At 43.3% G+C, this 26663-nt stretch overlaps 1 protein-coding gene across 5 annotated transcripts in view; it reads right to left on the bottom strand.

The window, feature by feature from the left end:
* col14a1a (collagen, type XIV, alpha 1a) overlaps window positions 1-26663 on the bottom strand; it is a 244399-nt gene that overhangs the window by 212381 nt on the left and 5355 nt on the right. For all 5 annotated transcript variants that reach the window (XM_036935521.1, XM_036935515.1, XM_036935520.1 and 2 more), the window contains exons 3-5: window positions 16347-16463; window positions 3366-3509; window positions 1660-1758 (exon numbers count right to left, since the gene is read on the bottom strand). In XM_036935521.1, coding sequence (XP_036791416.1) covers window positions 1660-1758; window positions 3366-3509; window positions 16347-16463 — 360 coding nt within the window. The remainder of the gene's footprint in view (window positions 1-1659; window positions 1759-3365; window positions 3510-16346; window positions 16464-26663) is intronic.

Raw genomic sequence — 26663 nt, 5'->3', positions numbered from 1 at the left:
GGGATCTAGTGGTTGAGTCATCAGCCAACAGCCCAGTCCAACTCACTGTTGGGATCTAGTGGTGGAGTCATCAGCCAACAGCCCAGTCCAACTCACTGTTGGGATCTAGTGGTGGAGTCATCAGCCAATAGTACCAGTCCAACTCACTGTTGGGATCTAGTGGTGGAGTCATCAGCCAATAGTACCAGTCCAACTCACTGTTGGGATCTATTGGTTGAGTCATCAGCCAATAGTACCAGTCCAACTCACTGTTGGGATCTAGTGGTGGATTCATCAGCCAACAGCCCAGTCCAACTCACTGTTGGGATCTAGTGGTGGAGTCATCAACCAACAGCCCAGTCCAACTCACTGTTGGGATGTAGTGGTGGAGTCATCAGCCAATAGTACCAGTCCAACTCACTGTTGGGATCTCGTGGTGGATTCATCAGCCAATAGGCAGGACAGAACAGAACATCTGGACCCGAAGCCAGTTCCTCTCCTGATGTTAAACACTTCCCCTCTAATCAAGGACTGATTTCGACCTGAGACACCCAGTTGTCCTGACCTCCAGACTCAGGTTGTAACACCCCTGGTCTAGAACTTTACTGAGCAGTAAGGCCTTTCTGAAAATAACTCAACATTTAACATAGTGATGGATACAGAGGGTTATTCCTCCAACGATAATACCACAGATGTTCAAACGACACCCCAAATCACTTGCCCCCTTACTGAGTAGTGACCTCAAACCACAAACCCACATTCCATTCGTACCCTATAATAATATGGACCCTACCAAGGCATCGACCTCTCTATATATACGCCATGGTTTGAGTAACAGCAGAAATGTCAGAGGGAGTGACTTTCAATACTTTAAAAACAATCATTATAATAACACATAATCACCAGTAGAAGTTGAAGAGTCTGTCTGCCACATCGAAATTGTTGTGTGTCTTTTTGGCTAGATTGCGACCCTGATCCCTCCCCGTCCATCCAGCCAACCTGCATATTATGCTAAACAGATCAGAGTTAAATAGAACACTGCCAACATTCTAGAACCCATAAAGACCAAAGCAAAGGCATTCCGTCCTATTCTCACATTTAATGGAAAAGAGGGTCAAATATTTCACAGTGATAAAAAGGAGCATTTTGTCTGCCAACCGAACAACCAGACAGATATTCAAAGCCAGCTTGTGGAGAGGGAGAGAGGGAGAGAGAGAGAGAGAGAGAGAGAGAGAGAGAGAGAGAGAGGGAGAGAGAGAGAGAGAGAGAGAGAGAGAGAGAGAGAGAGAGAGAGAGAGAGAGAGAGAGAGAGAGAGAGAGAGAGAGAGAGAGAGAGGGAGAGAGGGAGAGAGAGAGAGAGAGAGAGAGAGAGAGAGAGAGAGAGAGAGAGAGAGAGAGAGAGAGAGAGAGAGAGAGAGAGAGAGAGAGAGAGAGAGAGGGAGAGAGAGAGGGAGAGAGACAGAGAGAGAGGGAGAGGGAGAGGGAGAGAGACAGAGAGAGAGGGAGAGGGAGAGAGAGAGAGAGAGAGAGAGAGAGAGAGAGAGAGAGACTGCATTATATTTAGTAATTTACCCACTGTCTTGCAGTGACATTAACAGTCTAGTGACAGCCAGCCAAACCAGGCAACCAGCCAGACCACCAGCCATCTAGCTAAACAGCCAGCCAGCCAGTCAGTCTTACCTCCAGATATCTCGTTGATCTCCTCAGTCCCTCCGGTGTCATCAAGTCTCAGAGGCAATGTGCTCTCCCTCTCTCCTCCCTCCCCCTCCAGGTCTTCAGCTGAGGCACAGAGAGTAGAGAAATACATGAAAACCCTCATTCACTCTATAGGGCAGAGACCCAAACCTTACTGTGAAGAGATCCATTAAAACCCTCATTCACTCTAGAGGGCAGAGACCCAAACCTTACAGTGAAGAGATCCATTAAAACCCTCATTCACTCTAGAGGGCAGAGACCCAAACCTTACAGTGAAGAGATCCATTAAAACCCTCATTCACTCTAGAGGGCAGAGACCCAAACCTTACAGTGAAGAGATCCATTAAAACCATCATTCACTCTATAGGGCAGAGACCCAAACCTTACAGTGAAGAGATCCATTAAAACCCTCATTCACTCTAGAGGGCAGAGACCCAAACCTTACAGTGAAGAGATCCATTAAAACACTCATTCACTCTAGAGGGCAGAGACCCAAACCTTACAGTGAAGAGATCCATTACAACCCTCATTCACTCTAGAGGGCAGAGACCCAAACCTTACAGTGAAGAGATCCATTAAAACCCTCATTCACTCTAGAGGGCAGAGACCCAAACCTTACTGTGAAGAGATCCATTAAAACCCTCATTCACTCTAGAGGGCAGAGACCCAAACCTTACTGTGAAGAGATCCATTAAAACCCTCATTCACTCTAGAGGGCAGAGACCCAAACCTTACAGTGAAGAGATCCATTAAAACCCTCATTCACTCTAGAGGGCAGAGACCCAAACCGTACAGTGAAGAGAACCATTAAAACCCTCATTCACTCTAGAGGGCAGAGACCCAAACCTTACAGTGAAGAGATCCAGTAAAACCCTCATTCACTCTAGAGGGCAGAGACCCAAACCTTACTGTGAAGAGATCCATTAAAACCCTCATTCACTCTATAGGGCAGAGACCCAAACCTTACAGTGAAGAGATCCATTAAAACCCTGAAGGCTCTCTGCTCTTTCAACGACCACTCCTCCTCTCCCCTCACAGCACAGAAAGTCATGATGCCAGGCCAGCCAGACAGCATTCAATGGAATCTACTTTAGTAGAGCCTCTGTCAGGTTTCAGATAGAACCTCCAGATTTGGGGAGGAGGGCATTGACATGTTATTGAATGTAGTAAAAGCTACTTATTCATTCCAGAATACATGTAGTTTAATGTTTTGTATTTATACTGTTGTATAAGAACGTTTTTTTTTTCTTCAAAAGCAATGCTATGAATGTGAGGTTTCTATCTGATGTAATTTTACTATTCAGAAATTTGTGGAACAAAATGACACAGAACCAGCCTGTTACATACCTGCATACTATAAGTGGAACAAAATGACACAGAACCAGCCTGTTACATACCTGCATACTATAAGTGGAACAAAATGACACAGAACCAGCCTGTTACATACCTGCATACTATAAGTGGAACAAAATGACACAGAACCAGCCTGTTACATACCTGCATACTATAAGTGGAACAAAATGACACAGAACCAGCCTGTTACATACCTGCATACTATAAGTGGAACAAAATGACACAGTCTGTTACATACCGGCATACTATAAGTGGAACAAAATGACACAGAACCAGTCTGATACATACCGGCATACTATAAGTGCAACAAAAGGACATAGAATCAGACTGATACATACCGGCATACTTCCCTTGTAGTGCTCTGCTCTGCTGGTTCCCTCTCACAGCTAGAACCTTGACGTGGTACTCCTTCATGGCATCAAAGTCCTGGATCACCACTTTATGGTCCCCCTTGGAAACGCGCAGCTCCTTGTACTCTTCGCCTGTTGGAGGTTGGAGAGAGAAATCAGGGTGGGGACCAGGTGTGTGTCCAAAACGCCATCCTTTTCCCCATATCAGGGTGGGGACCAGGTGTGTGTCCAACACACCATCCTTTTCCCCATATCAGGGTGGGGACCAGGTGTGTGTCCAAAACGCCATCCTTTTCCCCATATCAGGGTGGGGACCAGGTGTGTGTCCAACACGCCATCCTTTTCCCCATATCAGGGTGGGGACCAGGTGTGCGTCCAAAACGCCATCCTTTTCCCCATATCAGGGTGGGGACCAGGTGTGTGTCCAACACGCCATCCTTTTCCCCATATCAGGGTGGGGACAAGGTGTGTGTCCAAAACGCCATCCTTTTCCCCATATCAGGGTGGGGACCAGGTGTGTGTCCAAAACGCCATCCTTTTCCCCATATCAGGGTGGGGACCAGGTGTGCGTCCAACACGCCATCCTTTTCCCGATATCAGGGTGGGGACCAGGTGTGTGTCCAACATGCCATCCTTTTCCCGATATCAGGATCATAGACTAGATGAGCAGATGGTATGGGGGGGGACAGAACGTAATTACAAATCATTTGTAGACTGCAAATTGACCGCAGGAAGCCCAAACTAATGTGACCCCACCAGATATAATGTTTGACGAAAACATAATAACTTCCAACCTTACTTACATTTGTATATGATTGCACGTCTCTCTGTTAATGCGTGGGAATACTTAGGAACAGACCTCTCCAAAATTAAAATCACCTGGAGCTAATTTTTTGCAGTATTTTATATCCAACAATAGAGCATGTAAAATACTAATAAAAAAAGACCTGGTTGGCTAAATAAAAGCAGGTGTTGAGGAACCCTGCCCTATATAGGGCACCATAGGGCTCTGGTCAAATGTAGTGCCCTATAAAGGGAAGAGAGTGCCATTTGGGATGTAGACTCAGAGAAGCGTTCCAATGCATCACTTTGCCATTCAAGCTTTTCCAGGAGTCTCAATGTCCAGGCTGTTGTGTGAAGCAGTGCACTATGGGGATTATTGTGGTGGTAAGGCTCTGGAGGGGGGGGGGGGGGGGGGGGGTGACAACCTTGTGTGACAACCTTGTGTGACAACCTTGTGTGATCCCTCACAGCTCAAGCTGCACACCTCAGCATCGTCTCTAAAGGACAGGTACACATGAGACACACATCTTATCTTTGTAACATTTGGGGTCTGGATCTTTCTGCCCCGAGGCTCTGCCCATTATGAAATCTACTACGGACGCAAATGCCCAGATATCAGAAATTCCAAACTTCTTTCCTGAAACCGAGACGTTTTCCTTCACCCGTCATATTCAGGTGAATCGTGGTCAACCACAAATGCAGACAAAGTTTCAGATCCATTTAGTCAGTTAACCCATTTTGAGGAAGTGCATTTAAGAGTAAATAGTTTTCCATTTGTTTAGCCAAACTTCATTTGCATAAACGATCTTAGTTGCCAGTCAGCCAACATGCTGGGGCTTGATCTCAGGACCTCTCCTCTCTCCTCCTGTCCTGTCTCCTTTTATCTTATCTTCTCCTCCCCTGTTCACTCCTCTTCCCTCCTCTCCTCTCCTCGTCCTCTTCTTCTCTCCACAAGCCACACGTACGGCTCCACTTTCAGTTCCCTCAGCAGTAAAATAGCTCCGAGCTTCAGCAGTTCACATTATTGACCAATTAGGATGATTTAAATCCTACAGGCCTGACCGATCAATAGGAAGAGACTAACCCTGCTTAATCAGCAGCACTTTCACACAGAACACTGCCGAAGGATGGGGTTGGATGTGTTAAACCAGGAGAGGGAGGGAGAGAGGGAGGGGAGAGAGAGGGAGAGGGGGAGGGGGGGAGAGGGGGGAGAGGGAGAGAGAGGGAGAGAGAGAGGGGGAGGAGGAGAGAGAGGGGGAGGGGGGAGAGGGGCAGGGGGGAGAGAGGGGGAGAGAGAGAGAGAGGGGGAGGGGGAGAGGGGGAGGGGGGAGAGAGGGGGGAGAGCGAGGGAGAGAGAGGGGAGAGATCGGGAGAGAGAGAGAGGGGGAGGGGGAGAGAGAGAGAGAGAGGGAGAAAGAGGGGAGAGAGAGGGAGGGGAGAGAGAGGGGAGAGAGGGGGGGGAGAGAGGGTGAGAGAGGGAGGGGAGAGAGAGGGGGGAGAGGGAGGGGAGAGAGAGGGGGGATAGAGGGGAGAGGGAGAGGGGAGAAAGACGGGGAGAAAGGGAGAGAGGGAGAGAGGGGGAGAGAGAGAGAGAGAGGGGGAGGGGGAGATGGAGAGGGAGAGAGGGGGGAGAGATCGGGAGAGAGGGAGAGAGAGGGGAGAGGGAGAGAGGGGGAGAGGGTGGAGAGGGAGAGAGAGGGGAGAGAGAGGGGGAGAGGGAGAGAGAGGGGAGAGAGAGGGGGGAGATGGAGAGAGAGAGAGGGAGGAGAGGGAGAGGGAGAGGGAGAGAGAGAGATAGGGGGAGATGGAGAGGGAGAGAGAGGGAGGAGAGGGAGAGGGAGAGAGAGAGAGAGAGAGGGGGAGATGGAGAGGGAGAGAGAGCGAGAGAGAGACAGAGAGGGGGAGAGGGGGGAGATTTAGGGGATGGATCTAGCATCTAGAGACAGAGAGAGAGAGAGAACAGAGGAGGGAGATTTAGGGGATGGACCTAGCATCTAGAGACAGAGAGAGAGAGAGAGAACAGAGGAGGGAGATTTAGGGGATGGATCTAGCATTTGGAAGTGATGACTCAGCAGATTAATGCTGAAGCACCAACAGGAAACAGGAAACAGCACGATCAAGATCAGAGAAATTGCACTTTTAATTAAAGGGTATTAGACGTTCTGGAAATTGAAACAAGTCTAATGTAACCTTTTGTATCAAACAAATGGCAAAAGGAAATCATTATGATGTAACCATAACCAATGTGGCAAAATACACTGAGAGTACAAAACATTAATAATACCTTCCTAATATGGACACTAGGCTAGGAGAATGGTCTCTCTCCCAGTCACTATGATAAACAGTGGACACTGGGTTAGGTGAGTGGTCTCTCTCCCAGTCACTATGATAAACAGTGGACACTGGGTTAGGAGAATGGTCTCTCTCCCAGTCACTATGATAAACAGTGGACACTGGGTTAGGTGAGTGGTCTCTCTCCCAGTCACTATGATAAACAGTGGACACTGGGTTAGGTGAGTGGTCTCTCTCCCAGTCACTATGATAAACAGTGGACACTGGGTTAGGTGAGTGGTCTCTCTCCCAGTCACTATGATAAACAGTGGACACTGGGTTAGGAGAATGGTCTCTCTCCCAGTCACTATGATAAACAGTGAACACTGGGTTAGGAGAATGGTCTCTCTCCCAGTCACTATGATAAACAGTGGACACTGAGTTAGGTGAGTGGTCTCTCTCCCAGTCAGTATGATAAACAGTGGACACTGGGTTAGGTGAATGGTCTCTCTCCCAGTCACTATGATAAACAGTGGACAATAGGCTAAGAGAATGGTCTCTCTCCCAGTCACTATGATAAACAGTGGACACTGGGTTAGGAGAATGGTCTCTCTCCCAGTCACTATGATAAACAGTGGACACTGGGTTAGGAGAATGGTCTCTCTCCCAGTCACTATGATAAACAGTGGACACTGGGTTAGGAGAATGGTCTCTCTCCCAGTCACTATGATAAACAGTGGACACTGGGTTAGGTGAGTGGTCTCTCTCCCAGTCACTATGATAAACAGTGGACACTGGGTTGGGTGAGTGGTCTCTCTACCAGTCACTATGATAAACAGTGGACACTGGGTTAGGTGAGTGGTCTCTCTCCCAGTCACTATGATAAACAGTGGACACTGGGTTAGGAGAATGGTCTCTCTCCCAGTCACTATGATAAACAGTGGACACTGGGTTAGGAGAATGGTCTCTCTCCCAGTCACTATGATAAACAGTGGACACTGAGTTAGGTGAGTGGTCTCTCTCCCAGTCAGTATGATAAACAGTGGACACTGGGTTAGGTGAATGGTCTCTCTCCCAGTCACTATGATAAACAGTGGACAATAGGCTAAGAGAATGGTCTCTCTCCCAGTCACTATGATAAACAGTGGACACTGGGTTAGGAGAATGGTCTCTCTCCCAGTCACTATGATAAACAGTGGACACTGGGTTAGGAGAATGGTCTCTCTCCCAGTCACTATGATAAACAGTGGACACTGGGTTAGGAGAATGGTCTCTCTCCCAGTCACTATGATAAACAGTGGACACTGGGTTAGGAGAATGGTCTCTCTCCCAGTCACTATGATAAACAGTGGACACTGGGTTAGGTGAGTGGTCTCTCTCCCAGTCACTATGATAAACAGTGGACACTGGGTTGGGTGAGTGGTCTCTCTACCAGTCACTATGATAAACAGTGGACACTGGGTTGGGTGAGTGGTCTCTCTACCAGTCACTATGATAAACAGTGGACACTGGGCAAGGTGAGTGGTCTCTCTCCCAGTCAGTATGATAAACAATGGACACTGGGCTAGGTGAGTGGTCTGAACAGGAATAGTATTATACCTAATTAGACCCAACAGGAATAGTATTATACCTAATTAGACTCAACAGGAATAGTATTATACCTAATTAGACCCAACAGGAATAGTATTATACCTCATTAGACCCAACAGGAATAGTATTATACCTAATTAGACCCAACAGGAATAGTATTATACCTCATTAGACCCAACAGGAATAGTATTATACCTAATTAGACCCAACAGGAATAGTATTATACCTAATTAGACTCAACAGGAATAGTATTATACCTAATTAGACCCAACAGGAATAGTATTATACCTAATTAGACCCAACGGGAACAGTATTATACCTCATTAGTCCCAGAGACAGAGAGCTCAACAGGAACAGTATTATACCTCATTAGTCCCAGAGACAGAGAGTTCAACAGGAATAGTATTATACCTCATTAGTCCTAGAGACAGAGAGCTCAACAGGAATAGTATTATACCTCATTAGTCCCAGCGACAGAGAGCTCAACAGGAATAGTATTATACCTCATTAGACCCAGAGACAGAGAGCCCAACAGGAATAGTATTATACCTCATTAGTCCCAGAGACAGAGAGCTCAACAGGAACAGTATTATACCTCATTAGTCCCAGAGACAGAGAGCTCAACAGGAACAGTATTATACCTCATTAGACCCAGAGACAGAGAGCCCAACAGGAATAGTATTATACCTCATTAGTCCCAGAGACAGAGAGCTCAACAGGAACAGTATTATACCTAATTAGTCCCAGAGACAGAGAGCCCAACAGGAATAGTATTATACCTCATTAGACCCAGAGACAGAGAGCCCAACAGGAATAGTATTATACCTCATTAGTCCCAGAGACAGAGAGCTCAACAGGAACAGTATTATACCTCATTAGTCCCAGAGACAGAGAGCTCAACAGGAACAGTATTATACCTCATTAGTCCCAGAGACAGAGAGCTCAACAGGAATAGTATTATACCTCATTAGTCCCAGAGACAGAGAGCCCAACAGGAATAGTATTATACCTCATTAGACCCAGAGACAGAGAGCTCAACAGGAATAGTATTATACCTCATTAGACCCAGAGACAGAGAACTCAACAGGAATAGTATTATACCTAATTAGACCCAACAGGAATAGTATTATACCTCATTAGACCCAGAGACAGAGAGCTCAACAGGAATAGTATTATACCTAATTAGACCCAACAGGAACAGTATTATACCTCATTAGATCCAGAGACAGAGAGCTCAACAGGAATAGTATTATACCTAATTAGACCCAACAGGAATAGTATTATACCTCATTAGACCCAGAGACAGAGAGCTCAACAGGAACAGTATTATACCTCATTAGTCCCAGAGACAGAGAGCTCAACAGGAACAGTATTATACCTCATTAGACCCAGAGACAGAGAGCTCAACAGGAACAGTATTATACCTCATTAGTCCCAGAGACAGAGTTCAACAGGAACAGAATTATACCTCATTAGTCCCAGAGACAGAGAGCTCAACAGGAATAGTATTATACCTCATTAGTCCCAGAGACAGAGAGCTCAACAGGAACAGTATTATACCTCATTAGTCCCAGAGACAGAGAGCTCAACAGGAACAGTATTATACCTCATTAGTCCCAGAGACAGAGTTCAACAGGAACAGTATTTTACCTCATTAGTCCCAGAGTCAGAGAGCTCAACAGGAACAGTATTATACCTCATTAGACCCAGAGACAGAGAGCTCAACAGGAACAGTATTATACCTCATTAGTCCCAGAGACAGAGAGCTCAACCGGAATAGTATTATACCCAATTAGACCCAGAGACAGAGAGCTCAACAGGAACAGAATTATACCTCATTAGACCCAGAGACAGAGAGCTCAACAGGAACAGTATTATACCTCATTAGACCCAGAGACAGAGAGCTCAACAGGAACAGTATTATATCTCATTAGATCCAGAGACAGAGAGTTCAACAGGAACAGTATTATACCTCATTAGACCCAGAGACAGAGAGCTCAACAGGAACAGTATTATACCTCATTAGACCCAGAGACAGAGAGCTCAACAGGAATAGTATTATACCTCATTAGTCCCAGAGACAGAGAGCTCAACAGGAATAGTATTATACCTCATTAGACCCAGAGACAGAGAGCTCAACAGGAGACCAGCCCGGCTGATGGCTGATACAAACGCAGGGTTTGACACTATCATTTTTAGCCACCTGTCCTTCAGACATGTAGGACATCATGTTGACGTGTCAGAAAGCTCAAGTCACTTGAAAAACAGGTCTGTAACACCATGGGCCAGAAAGGTGATGCCAGGAGCCACTTCACCTTCACTATTATCACTGGTATGGTCAGTGGAAGTGCTGGTCTCACTGGTATGGTCAATGGAAGACTGCTGGTCTCACTGGTATTATCAGTGGAAGGCTGCTGGTCTCACTGGTATTGTCAATGGAAGACTGCAGGTCTCACTGGTATGGTCAGTGGAAGGCTGCTGGTCTCACTGGTATTGTCAATGGAAGTGCTGGTCTCACTGGTATGGTCAGTGGAAGGCTGCTGGTCTCACTGGTATGGTCAGTGGAAGGCTGCTGGTCTCACTGGTATGGTCAGTGGAAGACTGCTGGTCTCACTGGTATGGTCAATGGAAGGCTGCTGGTCTCACTGGTATGGTCAGTGGAAGGCTGCTGGTCTCACTGGTATTGTCAATGGAAGCCTGCTGGTCTCACTGGTATTGTCAATGGAAGGCTGCTGGTCTCACTGGTATTGTCAATGGAAGGCTGCTGGTCTCACTGGTATTGTCAATGGAAGGCTGCTGGTCTCACTGGTATTGTCAATGGAAGACTGCTGGTCTCACTGGTATGGTCAATGGAAGGCTGCTGGTCTCACTGGTATTGTCAATGGAAGGCTGCTGGTCTCACTGGTATGGTCAATGGAAGGCTGCTGGTCTCACTGGTATTGTCAATAGAAGACTGCTGGTCTCACTGGTATTGTCAATGGAAGATTGCTGGTCTCACTGGTATTATCAATGGAAGACTGCTGGTCTCACTGGTATTGTCAATGGAAGGCTGCTGGTCTCTGATCCCATGTAGTATATCTCCTGCCATTGTGGCCTTGAGCAAGGCACTTACCCCCCCGCAAAGTAAAAAAAAACTGCACTGATCGGCTACAGTATAAAACACGTGGTCCGAACTCCATCTGGAGAGCTGTTGGGGGTGCAGGCTTTTTATCCAACCCTGCTCAAACACACCAGAGTCAGCTTATCCTGTTGAGCAGCTGATTTATTTTACAATGTGGTGTGTTCGAGCAGGGCTTGAGAAAAAGCCTGCACACCCAGTATCTCTCCTGGTCTCTACAGAAGGATGGCTGGCCACCCTGCACACCCACTATCTCTCCTGGTCTCTACAGGAGAAGGGCTGGCCACCCTGCACACCCAGTATCTCTCCTGGTCTCTACAGGAGAAGGACTGGCCACCCTGCACACCCAGTATCTCTCCTGGTCTCTACAGGAGGAGGGCTGGCCACCCTACACACCCAAGTATCTCTCCTGGTCTCTACAGAAGGAGGGCTGGCCACCCTACACACCCAGTATCTCTCCTGGTCTCGACAGGAGGAGGACTGGCCACCCTACACACCCAGTATCTCTCCTGGTCTCTACAGGAGAAGGGCTGGCCATCCTACACACCCAGTATATCTCATGGTCTCTCCTGGCCACCCAATGAGATTATTCTAAGAATATTGTTTTACTTTGTCATAATTTCATGGTCACTATTGAATAGAGGACGATCCTAGCCAATTGTGAGCGCTTGAGAGACGATTTTACAAGCAGAGTCTGCAGCATTGGTTTCATCAACGGTGCACCCTGTAACAACTGCATCCTGGCCATTTGGGGTTCCACAGGAGAGCTGGTGGAAAGTTATTTTAGGATGTGGGACAGTATATGAATACATGCGAATAGTTACATAGTTAACTAGCCAATTCAAAACATTGTGTAGATTAGCTGATTATCTAGTGCCTCTCTCTCAATGGCCCACTGCCACACACCCAGGTGATGCACACCATGCTGACCAAAAATCTGCTAGAAACAGGCAAATAACTCCCTAGCAACTATTAATCAACAAATGTGCAAACACGGCTCGCTTTGATCTCAAAAACACATCTCGCAACTAGATGATTGAAAGTCCCCTCGTGCCGATCAATGCAGGCCGACAGAAATGCTACTCCGATGCGCTCTGCAGAGATTGGGAGGACAGTGAGCAAAACATTGCATCCAGAGGACACTTTGATCTGATTCTGATTGAAGTAGCCTAATTGTTTGATATTGTGATTTTTGTTTTACAACTTAAATCTATAATCTGCTTGTACAACTATTTGTTTCACTTGCCCCCCGGGCAAGCTGACAAGCGTATATATCGAGCCCTGAAACTCAAACAATCATATGTCCTGCTCCAACCCCAGCATCTCTAATTAGTCAGAAACCCTAGGCTTCCCCAAGGTGGAACATTAGGGAACATTGGAACTGGAGTGGATTTGTGCAACTAACGCATAGGTGATCTCCCAGGAGGAAGTCCGGGATCAATCAACGACACATCAGGTCAAATTATTTTGTTGTGTCTTTAACAAAGGGAGGGGGCCCCAGAGGGGCTGGTCAATAGACCACAGAATGACTTTTCACTGAACAGCAGGTTGGGGGAGGGTGGACCGGTGTGTGTGTGTGTGTGTGTGTGTGTGTGTGTGTGTGTGTGTGTGTGTGTGTGTGTGTGTGTGTGTGTGTGTGTGTGTATGTGTGTGTGTGTGTGTGTGTGTGTGTGTGTGTGTGTGTGTGTGTGTGTGTGTGTGTGTGTGTGTGTGTGTGTGTGTGTGTGTGTGTGTGTGTGCGTGCGTGCGTGTGTGCGTGCGTGCGCGTGTGATCTCTGTCCTCATTGTTTATTCCAAGATGTCTGACAGGCTTTGTCAGACAACACTGACCTTCCTTACAGACAGACAGGGTAAATATTCCCTAAGACTCTCTAAGCCGGCTCCCACAACTGTTGGTGCTGTCTTATCAACTCAATGTTGTCAATGGCAATAGGAGTTGTCAAGATTCATTCATTCAGCTGTATGGGGGTGTTTAACTTCATTCAAGATCAAATAAACCCCTTTTTCAAAAACATGTATTCTGTGGTCCAGTGTGTTTAGCCAACTCTTCCCTGTGTTCATTCATTATCATTACCCTGTGTTAATTCATTATTATTACCCTGGATTCATTCATTATCATTACCCTGTGTTAATTCATTATTATTACCCTGGGTTCAGTCATTATCATTACCCTGGGTTCATTCATTATCATTACCCTGTGTTCATTCATTATTATTACCCTGGGTTCATTCATTATTATTACCCTGGGTTCATTCATTATCATTACCATGGGTTCATTCATTATCATGACCATGTTTTCATTCTTTATCATTACCCTGTGTTCATTCATTATCATTACACTGGGTGCATTCATTATCATTACCCTGGGTTCATTCATTATTATTACCCTCGGTTCAGTCATTATCATTACCCTCGGTTCAGTCATTATCATTACCCTGGGTTCATTCATTATTATTACCATGTGTTCATTCATTATCACTACCCTGGGTTCATTAATTATCAGTACCATATGTGCATTCATTATCATTACCCTGGGTTCATTCATTATCATTACCCTGTGTTTATTCATTATCAGGACCATATGTGCATTCATTAACATTACCCTGGGTTCATTCATTATCATTACCCTGGGTTCATTCATTATCATTACCATGTGTTCATTCATTATCATTACCCTGGGTTCAGTCATGATCATTACCCTGGCTTCATTCATTATCATTACCCTGTGTTCATTCATTATTATTACCCTGGGTTCATTCATTATTATTACCCTGGGTTCATTCATTATCATTACCATGGGTTCATTCATTATCATTACCATGTTTTCATTCTTTATCATTACCCTGTGTTCATTCATTATCATTACACTGGGTGCATTCATTATCATTACCCTGGGTTCATTCATTATTATTACCCTCGGTTCAGTCATTATCATTACCCTCGGTTCAGTCATTATCATTACCCTGGGTTCATTCATTATTATTACCATGTGTTCATTCATTATCACTACCCTGGGTTCATTAATTATCAGTACCATATGTGCATTCATTATCATTACCCTGGGTTCATTCATTATCATTACCCTGTGTTTATTCATTATCAGGACCATATGTGCATTCATTATCATTACCCTGGGTTCATTCATTATCATTACCCTGGGTTCATTCATTATCATTACCATGTGTTCATTCATTATCATTACCCTGTGTTCATTCATTATCGGTACCCTATGTGCATTCATTATCATTACCATGGGTTCATTCATTATCATTACCTTGTGTTCATTCATTATTATTACCCTGTGTTCATTCATTACCATTGCCCTGTGTTCATTCATTACCATTGCCCTGTGTTCATTCATTATTATAACCCTGGGTTCATTCATTACCATTGCCCTGTGTTCATTCATTATAATAACCCTGGGTTCATTCATTATTATAACCCTGGGTTCATTCATTATCATTACCCTGGGTTCATTCATTATCATTACCCTGGGTTCATTCATTATCATTACCATGTGTTCATTCATTATCATTACCCTGTGTTCATTCATTATCGGTACCCTATGTGCATTCATTATCATTACCATGGGTTCATTCATTATCATTACCCTGTGTTCATTCATTATTATTACCCTGTGTTCATTCATTACCATTGCCCTGTGTTCATTCATTACCATTGCCCTGTGTTCATTCATTATTATAACCCTGGGTTCATTCATTACCATTGCCCTGTGTTCATTCGTTATAATAACCCTGGGTTCATTCATTATTATAACCCTGGGTTCATTCATTATCATTACCCTGGGTTCATTCATTATTATTACCCTGTGTTCATTCATTACCATTGCCCTGTGTTCATTCATTATTATAACCCTGGGTTCATTCATTATTATAACCCTGGGTTCATTCATTATCATTACCCTGGGTTCATTCATTATTATTACCCTGGGTTTAGTCATTAGCATTACCCTGGGTTCAGTCATTATTATAACCCTGGGTTCATTCATTATCATTACCCTGGGTTCATTCATTATCATTACCCTGGGTTCATTCATTAGCATTGCCCTGAGTTCAATCATTATTATAACCCTGGGTTCATTCATTATCATTACCCTGGGTTCCTTCATTATCATTACCCTGGGTTTAGTCATTATTATAACCCTGGGTTCATTCATTATCATTACCCTGGGTTCATTCATTATCATTACCCTGGGTTCATTCATTATCATTACCCTGGGTTCATTCATTATCATTACCCTGGGTTCATTCATTATCATTACCCTGGGTTCATTCATTATTATTACCCTGGGTTCATTCATAATAGCGCCATAGGGGATAGCTTCCGTTTAACGTGCTCCTAACCAATTGTGCTATTTTGTGTGGTTTTGTTACATTGTTTGTAACATATTCTGTACATAATGTTTCTGCTACCCTCTTTTATGACTGAAAATACATTCTGGATATCAGAGCAGTGATTACTCACCTCAAACTGGACAAAGATTTTTTCTTTAATGAGTCCGACACAAAGGATATACTGGTTCTCCGAGACCAGGCCCAAAATCCCTGTCATTCGCATGAAGAAAATGCGGAAATACAGGGGGCGGAGATTGGGATGCCTTGTGAGAATTAGTCGGCGACTGGGTTCCCCGCCTCTACCAACCGTTCTATTGGCCAACGTGCAATCACTGGAGAATAAACTGGATGATCTCAGTTCGAGACAATCCTACCAACGGGACATTAAAAACTGTAATATCTTATGTTTCACAGTTGTGGCTGAACGACGACATGGATGATATACAGTTGGCTGCGTTTTCTGTGCGTCGGCAGGACAGAACAGCTACGTCTGGTAATACAGTTGTATTAACAGCAATACTCCACTCATCATTTGCTTGTGAAGCTGATGACCACACTGTTTCTCCATTCATTAAGGGCTGTGCCTACTACTGGCCAACGTCAGTAAGGGCGCATAATATTTGCAATAGGATTGGGATGCATTCAGCACCTTGGCACGTTACTGTTTATTGACTCTGTCTATTTGTCAATAACAGCTGTTGTGCGATGTCTAATATTAAGGAAGTCTCGAGGTATTGCTCGCCTGAGGGAAGTGTACCTCATGATAAGCTGTAGACCACACTATCTACCAAGAGTATATTTTTATACTATCTACATCAACTAAAGGCACAGACAGATGATTAGAACTCTTACCTGGTTCACTCTGGTATAAAACTCTATAGCCGTCGACATTCCCTTTCGGCTCTTTCCAGGATACATGTAATTTGCTCGTCCCCAGTACTTTAAAACGTAACCTTCTGGGAGCTGGAACTGAAACAGAACAACAGTAGACCCATCATTAATACTGACTCATTCAGTTACAGTTTGAGTATTGATGATTAACATGTTGAATACAGACTTTGTCCCAAATAGCACCCTATTCTCTATTTGGTGCACTACTTTTGACCAGGGCCCATAGGACTCTGATTGAAGGTAGTGGACCACAGACGGAGTATGGTAAGATTTGGGAGGCAGATACAATCCCCAGCAGGTGTTAGTGCCACTACGGTACTACACATCAGCCAGGTTAATCACACACAGACAATGAACAGACGTCCACAAAGACAACCCATTCTGGTATAACACAATAACATATTGGATAACATATTGGATAACATATTGTTGTCCAATAGCATATTGTTGTAGAATAGCATATTGTTGTAGAATAGCATATTGTTGTAGAATAGCATATTGTTGTAGAATAGCATATTGTTGTAGAATAGCATATTGTTGTAGAATAGCATATTGTTGTAGAATAGCATATTGTTGTTCAATAGCATATTGTTGTCCAATAGCATATTGTTGTAGAATAGCATATTGTTGTAGAATAACATATAGCATATTGTTGTAGAATAGCATATTGTTGTAGAATAGCATATTGTTGTAGAATAGCATATTGTTGTAGAATAGCATATAGCATATTGTTGTGGAATAGCATATTGTTGTAGAATAGCATATTGTTGTAGAATAGCATATTGTTGTAGAATAGCATATTGTTGTAGAATAGCATATTGTTGTAGAATAGCATATTGTTGTAGAATAGCATATTGTTGTAGAATAGCATATTGTTGTTCAATAGCATATTGTTGTAGAATAGCATATTGTTGTAGAATAGCATATTGTTGTAGAATAGCATATTGTTGTAGAATAGCATATTGTTGTAGAATAGCATATTGTTGTAGAATAGCATATTGTTGTAGAATAGCATATTGTTGTAGAATAGCATATTGTTGTCCAATAGCATATTGTTGTAGAATAGCATATTGTTGTAGAATAGCATATTGTTGTAGAATAGCATATTGTTGTAGAATAGCATATTGTTGTAGAATAGCATATTGTTGTAGAATAGCATATTGTTGTAGAATAGCATATTGTTGTAGAATAGCATATTGTTGTAGAATAGCATATTGTTGTAGAATAGCATATTGTTGTAGAATAGCATATTGTTGTAGAATAGCATATTGTTGTAGAATAACATATTGTTGTAGAATAGCATATTGTTGTAGAATAACATATTGTTGTAGAATAACATATTGTTGTAGAATAGCATATTGTTGTAGAATAACATATTGTTGTAGAATAACATATTGTTGTAGAATAGCATATTGTTGTAGAATAGCATATTGTTGTAGAATAACATATTGTTGTAGAATAACATATTGTTGTAGAATAACATATTGTTGTAGAATAACATATTGTTGTAGAATAGCATATTGTTGTAGAATAGCATATTGTTGTAGAATAGCATATTGTTGTAGAATAGCATATTGTTGTAGAATAGCATATTGTTGTAGAATAGCATATTGTTGTCCAATAGCATATTGTTGTAGAATAGCATATTGTTGTAGAATAGCATATTGTTGTAGAATAGCATATTGTTGTAGAATAGCATATTGTTGTAGAATAGCATATTGTTGTAGAATAACATATTGTTGTAGAATAGCATATTGTTGTAGAATAGCATATTGTTGTAGAATAGCATATTGTTGTAGAATAGCATATTGTTGTAGAATAGCATATTGTTGTAGAATAGCATATTGTTGTAGAATAGCATATTGTTGTAGAATAACATATTGTTGTAGAATAGCATATTGTTGTAGAATAACATATTGTTGTAGAATAACATATTGTTGTAGAATAGCATATTGTTGTAGAATAACATATTGTTGTAGAATAACATATTGTTGTAGAATAGCATATTGTTGTAGAATAGCATATTGTTGTAGAATAACATATTGTTGTAGAATAACATATTGTTGTAGAATAACATATTGTTGTAGAATAACATATTGTTGTAGAATAGCATATTGTTGTAGAATAGCATATTGTTGTAGAATAACATATTGTTGTAGAATAGCATATTGTTGTAGAATAGCATATTGTTGTAGAATAACATATTGTTGTAGAATAGCATATTGTTGTAGAATAACATATTGTTGTAGAATAGCATATTGTTGTAGAATAACATATTGTTGTAGAATAGCATATTGTTGTAGAATAGCATATTGTTGTAGAATAGCATATTGTTGTAGAATAGCATATTGTTGTAGAATAGCATATTGTTGTAGAATAGCATATTGTTGTAGAATAGCATATTGTTGTAGAATAACATATTGTTGTAGAATAGCATATTGTTGTAGAATAGCATATTGTTGTAGAATAGCATATTGTTGTAGAATAGCATATTGTTGTAGAATAACATATTGTTGTAGAATAGCATATTGTTGTAGAATAGCATATTGTTGTAGAATAACATATTGTTGTAGAATAACATATTGTTGTAGAATAACATATTGTTGTAGAATAACATATTGTTGTAGAATAACATATTGTTGTAGAATAACATATTGCAAACCAAACCGTTATAGACAAAGAAGGTTCTTAAATGTCAGTCATATTGCCTTACTTTTTGAGACACCATTTTTAACTAGTAAGGATGGAGGGGGGGAGGGAGGGGGGAGGGCATGTTTATAGCCTGAAATCCAAACTGATAAACTTTGTTTCATGTAAAATCATTGTGAAACAGAGCAAATCAGATGGGATTCCAGGCTAGCGTTTCTAAGTCGATGACGGCATCGACATTTCCTCTCAAAAAGACAGGTGCTGCAGACTGTTAAGAGTCAGTAAATGTTTGATCTCTCAGTTGATGGAGAATCAATCAGCTTCACCTGCCGTCCCGATGGAAAGAACAGTCAGTGGAAGACATTCTCTTAGGATTACGTTAGCGCAGCTAGGCTATAGCTAGATATTGATGCTATATGCGGTTTCTATACGCAGGCTGCTATGAGGAAGAGAATGTGACGTTGTTTTTTTTATATGAAGCTGCTCTTACTTTTTCGTACCATGTAACAGCATGGTGTTTCTTGTAGCCAATGAGAACAACCACATGTAAAAATGGTACTCTTTTTTCCTCCAGCTATGGACAGACGACGTTCCAGTAGTATGGTGAAATACTACCATCTGAGATTGACGCAAAACTATTTATAAGGTTGTTGCATAGCACTTTCACCATTTTACTTGGTCTACATTCTATGTTAGTTGAACTACAAACTAGTCACCAGAACCACACTACTACATTGCCACCTTTTGAGTTGAGAAGACAATGAGAAGTTGAGAAGACAATGAGAAGTTGAGAAGATGAGAATAGAATGAGAAGATGAGAATACAATGAGAAGATGAGAATACAATGAGAAGATGAGAATACAATGAGAAGATGATAAGACAATGAGAAGTTGAGAAGACAAGGAGAAGTTGAGAAGACAAGGAGAAGTTGAGAAGACAATGAGAAGTTGAGAAGATGAGAATAGAATGAGAAGATGAGAATACAATGAGAAGATGAGAATACAATGATAAGATGATAAGACAATGAGAAGTTGAGAAGACAAGGAGAAGTTGAGAAGACAATGAGAAGTTGAGAAGAAAATGAGAAGTTGAGAAGACACTGAGAAGTTGAGAAGACAAGGCTCAATGCCCAGGCCAACAAACAGAGTGGTGTTTGTTCCTCCTTGCAAGTAGAAGAATGGGTACCAATGTAATCTTTACATGCCTATAAATCTATGAATATACTACAGTATCTACCATATAGGGACTTGAAACCTGATAGGAACTAATCTGGGGGTGGTTTCTGTGTTCAGTAAATATCTCCTATAAACCTGATAGGAACTCACCTGGGGGTTGTTTCTGTGTTCAGTAAACATCTCCTATAAACCTGATAGGAACTCATCTGGGGGTTGTTTCTGTGTTCAGTAAATATCTCCTATAAACCTGATAGGAACTCATCTGGGGGTGGTTTCTGTGTTCAGTAAATATCTCCTATAAACCTGATAGGAACTCATCTGGGGGTTGTTTCTGTGTTCAGTAAACATCTCCTATAAACCTGATAGGAACTCATCTGGGGGTGGTTTCTGTGTTCAGTAAATATATCCTATAAACCTGATAGGAACTCATCTGGGGGTTGTTTCTGTGTTCAGTAAACATCTCCTATAAACCTGATAGGAACTCATCTGGGGGTTGTTTCTGTGTTCAGTGTATTCAGACCCCTTGACTCTTTTCCATGTTTTGTTATGTTACAGCTTTACTCTAAAATGGACGACATATTTTTTGTTCCTCATCAATCTACACACAAAACCCCATAATGACAAAGCGAAAACAGGTTTTTAGAATTTTTTGCAAATGTATACATAAAAAAATTATAATAGGGCCTCCTGGGTGGCGCAGTGGTATAAGGCAGTGCATCGCAGTGCTAGCTGTGCCACCAGAGATTCTGTTCGAGTCCAGGCTCTGTCACAGCCGGCCGCGACCGGGAGGACCATGGGGTGGCGCACAATTGGCCCAGCTTCGTCCGGATTAGGGTTTGGCCGGCAGGGATGTCCTTGTCTCACCGCGCACTGTGCACTGTGGCGGGCCGGGCACAGTGCACGCTGACTAGGTCGCCAGGTGTACGGTGTTTCCTCCGACACATTGATCTCTAGTGTTTTATCTAACCGTGTGTATAAACAGGTTTGTAATGAACAGAGACATTTGGTGACACAGTTATGGCTGGATACTAGATGTGAATATAATGTGAGGTATTTAAAACCACCTGGGAAACAGAAAAGACCATTAAATAATGACTGGATACTAGATGTGAATTTAATGTGAGGTATTTAAAACCACCTGGGAAACAGAAAAGACTGGATACTAGATGTGAATTTAATGTGAGGTATTTAAAACCACCTGGGAAACAGAAAAGACAATTAAATAATGACTGGATACTAGATGTGAATATAATGTGAGGTATTTAACACCAACTGCCTTGGCAGAAGTAGCTACAAATTCACAAATTGCCATCTTTAAGTACTTTCCATTTGTAGTGTCTGACTCACTGCACATGAATTGAGTTGACGGAGGACAGGATGTTTATTAGTCCAGATAGACATTAGTCTTCTGCTTTTGTCAACACGCTGATATACACACGTAACGTCGGAGAGGCTGAAGCAGGGGTTATGTTCCTGTCAAGGGAACATCGGCAGTATGTGGCACCTGAGATATTGATGCCAGCAACCCTCTGGTAGATCACCCCCCCCTTCCCCTCGGGTGTATGGGAGCATCTGTCAGCCTGACTCAGCTGTACATGAGATCTGAATAATGTATAGGAACACATACGTCCATTTTCTCTGTGTGAGGACGAGGGTGTGGAGGATTCCGAGAGGAACAATGGAACACTATTGTGAGTCGAGGATTCCACAGATGAACACAGTAGCTGTAGGATTCCTTCATGATGTGATGCATTTCATTACTCCACCCGTGGCTATCAGCATGTCATTATTACCCCCTTGACTATCAGCATGACATTATTCCACCCTTGGCTATCAGCATGTCATTATTCCACCCTTGGCTATCAGCATGTCATTATTCCACCCTTGGCTATCAGCATGTCATTATTCACCCTTGGCTATCAGCAGGTCATTATTACCCCCTTGGTTATCAGCATGTCATTATTACCCCCTTGGCTATCAGCATGTCATTACTACCCCCTTGGCTATCAGCATGTCATTATTACCCCCTTGGCTATCAGCATGTCATTATTCACCCTTGACTATCAGCATGTCATTATTACCCCCTTGGCTATCAGCATGTCATTATTCACCCTTGGCTATCAGCATGTCATTATTACCCCCTTGGTTATCAGCATGTCATTATTCACCCTTGACTATCAGCATGTCATTATTCACCCTTGGCTATCAGCATGTCATTATTACCCCCTTGGCTATCAGCATGTCATTATTCACCCTTGGCTATCAGCATGTCATTATTCACCCTTGACTATCAGCATGTCATTATTCACCCTTGGCTATCAGCATGTCATTATTACCCCTTGGCTATCATCAGGTCATTATTACCCCCTTGGCTATCAGCATGTCATTATTCACCCTTGGCTATCAGCATGTCATTATTCACCCTTGACTATCAGCATGTCATTATTCACCCTTGGCTATCAGCATGTCATTATTACCCCTTGGCTATCATCAGGTCATTATTACCCCCTTGGCTATCAGCATGTCATTATTCACCCTTGGCTATCAGCATGTCATTATTCACCCGTGGCTATCAGCATGTCATTACTCACCCTTGACTATCAGCATGTCATTATTCACCCTTGGCTATCATCAGGTCATTATTACCCCCTTGACTATCAGCATGTCATTATTCACCCTTGGCTATCAGCATGTCATTACTCACCCTTGGCTATCAGCATGTCATTATTCACCCTTGACTATCAGCATGTCATTATTCACCCTTGGCTATCATCAGGTCATTATTACCCCCTTGGCTATCAGCATGTCATTACTCACCCTTGGCTATCAGCATGTCATTACTCACCCTTGGCTATCAGCATGTCATTATTCACCCTTGGCTATCAGCATGTCATTATTCACCCTTGGCTATCAGCATGTCATTACTCACCCTTGGCTCATCCCTCTCCTCTCCTCCATGTGAGGAGTCTTCTGTTGTGGCAGATAGCACTTACCCCTGAATCCTGAGCCCTTTACCTGTCTGTCTGTCTGTCTGTATGTCTGTCTGTATGTCTTCCCTCTCTTGGCACGCTGCTCACCTACCTGACTAAGGCCTAGCTTCATCTTTTTGGAACATTTATCTGTTACCAGCATGGTGCGTAAATCCCTGCTGAGGGTATTTAAATATTAAGACTCTGTTCTGCTAGTCCTCCATCACACCATGTGGAGAATGAGGCTGCAGTATACATTCGGTGCCGTTCAGTCGAAGTTGGTTAAGAGTACTGTCATGTTAAATACCACAAACGTGGGGATTAGAGAAGAGACATTGACCAAGAGTTGTTTGGATAATGTGAATTAGGTTTACATAGAATGTCAATATGTTCCTCGTTCTACTCATCCAGGCCTAAATGAAACCCCAGACATGGATTTAAAATGAACATGAACACAGTAGCATTAACAACACAGGCCATTATGACCACTCTACACTCTACATTCCTAGAAAAAAAGGTGCTATCTAGAACCTTGAAAGGGTTCTTGGCCTCCCGGGTGGCGCAGTGGTCTAGGGCACTGCATCGCAGCGCTACTAGCTGTGCCACCAGAGACTCTGGGTTCGAGCCCAGGCTCTGGCCGCGACCGGGAGGCCTAGCGTCGTCCGGGTTAAGGAGGGTTTGGCCGGTAGGGAAATCCTTGTCTCATTGGTGCGGCTGGCTTCCGGGTTGGATGCGCGCTGTGTTAAGAAGCAGTGTGGCTTGGTTGGGTTGTGTTTCGGGGGACACATGGCTTTCGACCTTTGTCTCTCCCGAGCCCGTACCGGAGTTGTAGCGATGAGACAAGATAGTAGCTACTAAACAATTGGATACCACGAAAAGGGGGAGAAAAAAAAAGGGTTCTACATGGAACCTCAAAAGTTTTACCTAGAATCAAAAGGGTTCTCCTCTGGGGACAGCCGAAGAACCCCTTTTCTCCCCAATTTCGTGGTATCCAATTGTTTAGTGCTTCTACACCTGCATTGCTTGCTGTTTGGGGTTTTAGGCTGGGTTTCTGTACAGCACTTTGAGATATCAGCTGATGTACGAAGGGCTATATAAATACATTTGATTTGATTTGATTTAGAAGCTACTATCTTGTCTCAAAAAAACAAAAGGGTTCTACCTGGAACCCAAACGGGTTCTACCTGGAACCCAAAAGGGTTCTACCTGGAACCCAAACGGGTTCTACCTGGAACCCAAACGGGTTCTACCTGGAACCCAAAAGGGTTCTCCTATGGGGACAGCAGAAGAACCCTTTTGAAACCTCTCGTTGTAAGCGTGTACTCTACTGTTGCAGGTAAATGAAAACACGACCATCTGTTTGGGTTTTATTGACCTGTTTTTCTGACACTCTCATCAGAATCTCTCCCTACACACATACAAATTCACCAATCTAGATTTTAACACGCTCAAATGAAACACCTTGTTTTTTTCCTAATTAGGTAACTAAAAGCTAATCTGATGCCATTTGGAGTAGAGCACGGAGCTGACCCATACAGACAGACATGGAATCAATAGAGAATCATTAGCGAAGGACTCTGTCATATGAAACAGCATGTCACTGACCCCAGAGCCTGACCAGACAACACACTGTGGTGCCCAGAGACAGATAGAGATTCTCTGTTACAGGTTGTAGCAGCTAGTTGTGTCCAGTGTCCAGTGTCCACTACAATAGACAGTGGTGACTGGGGGTTGAAATAACCTAAAATCACTTCTTTTTTTTAAACAAATGGAACTCCCAGTGTATTATATATACAGGAAATGGTAAGTGGCCTAGCTTGACCCGAGCAGAGAGCCGTGGGGGAGAGACGTGCAGACCAGATATACATTATATATACACCCTCCACAGACAGGAGTCAGTAGCTGTGGGGGAGAGACGTGCAGACCAGATATACATTATATATACACCCTCCACAGACAGGAGTCAGTAGCCGTGGGGGAGAGACGTGCAGACCAGATATACATTATATATACACCCTCCACAGACAGGAGTCAGTAGCCGTGGGGGAGAGACGTGCAGACCAGATATACATTATATATACACCCTCCACAGACAGGAGTCAGTAGCCGTGGGGGAGAGACGTGCAGACCAGATATACATTATATATACACCCTCCACAGACAGGAGTCAGTAGCTGTGGGGGAGAGACGTGCAGACCAGATATACATTATATATACACCCTCCACAGACAGGAGTCAGAAATCCCCCTCTTCACACCAGATCTGGGTTCAAATAGTATTTGTTAATGGTTTGATTGAGCCTGCCTGGACTGCCAGATGGACAGGGATGACACTGTCGGGAGTTGGGACTATCCCATTGGTTCCACTGCGCCAGGCAAGCTTATCTGAACTTTCCAAGTATTTGAAAAGAAAACAAATACTAATCGAACCCAGGTCAGCTCCACACCAGTCCACAGAGCCTCCACTCCCACACCAGATGAACCCAGGCCTGCTCCACACCAGTCCACAGAGCCTCCACTCCCACACCAGATGAACCCAGGTTAGCTCCACACCAGTCCACAGAGCCTCCACTCCCACACCAGATGCTTTACTCTACCGAATGGCACCTTATTCCCTATATAGTGCACTACTGTTGACCAGAGCCCTATGGAACCCTATTCCCTATATAGTGCACTACTGTTGACCAGAGCCCTATGGGGACCCTATTCCCTATATAGTGCACTACTTTAGACCAGAGCCCTATGGACCCCTATTCCCTATATAGTGCACTACTTTTAACCAGAGCCCTATGAGCCCTATGGGTCCTGGTTAAAAGTAGTGCACTACATAGGGAATAGGGTGTCATTTGGGATCTTTTCACTCCAAGGCCTGGATGGAATGCTGAGCTGAGCTGCGTCCAAGCAGCACACAGACAGGCCAATTAAAAGTTGATGTGTCCCTGGAGGACGTTTTCATATGATCCCCCCCCCCCTCAGATAGGATCCTGAATGTTTTCTCCCTTTCCAATCCGCTCACAGCAGACCTGGGTTCACATACTATTCAACATCTTTCAACTATTTTTTTTGGGGGGGGGGGGTTGACTGAGTCTGCCTAGAGTGCCAGATGGGTTTGAGGGTTTGCCATTTTGAGATTATTCTATTGCCCAATTAAACCAGGCAGGCTCAATCAAGCACAGATAAAACAAGTATTTGAAATAATTGCGAATAGAATTTAAACCCAGTTTGTCTCCAAGACCAGAGCAGACGAGACCAGACCAAACGAGACCCCCTCCACAGGGTTCTTCCATTGACCACAGGTGAAGGTTGTTGCATGATAGACGACTGATTAAACAATCATCTTGGGGACATCAAGTCGGCAGCCCAGCTAAGCATGATAGCAATCAGATGTGCTTCTGTGACTGGGCCTTTATATCTCATTATAAGGCTCGGGTTTATGCTCCATGTAAAAATTTATATGATTACACCCAAATAATATTCTTTACAACA

The sequence above is a fragment of the Oncorhynchus mykiss genome, chromosome 2 (assembly GCF_013265735.2).
Source record: "Oncorhynchus mykiss isolate Arlee chromosome 2, USDA_OmykA_1.1, whole genome shotgun sequence".
In the NCBI taxonomy this organism is placed as follows: domain Eukaryota; kingdom Metazoa; phylum Chordata; class Actinopteri; order Salmoniformes; family Salmonidae; genus Oncorhynchus; species Oncorhynchus mykiss.
This window is presented reverse-complemented; position numbering and strand designations above follow the sequence as displayed.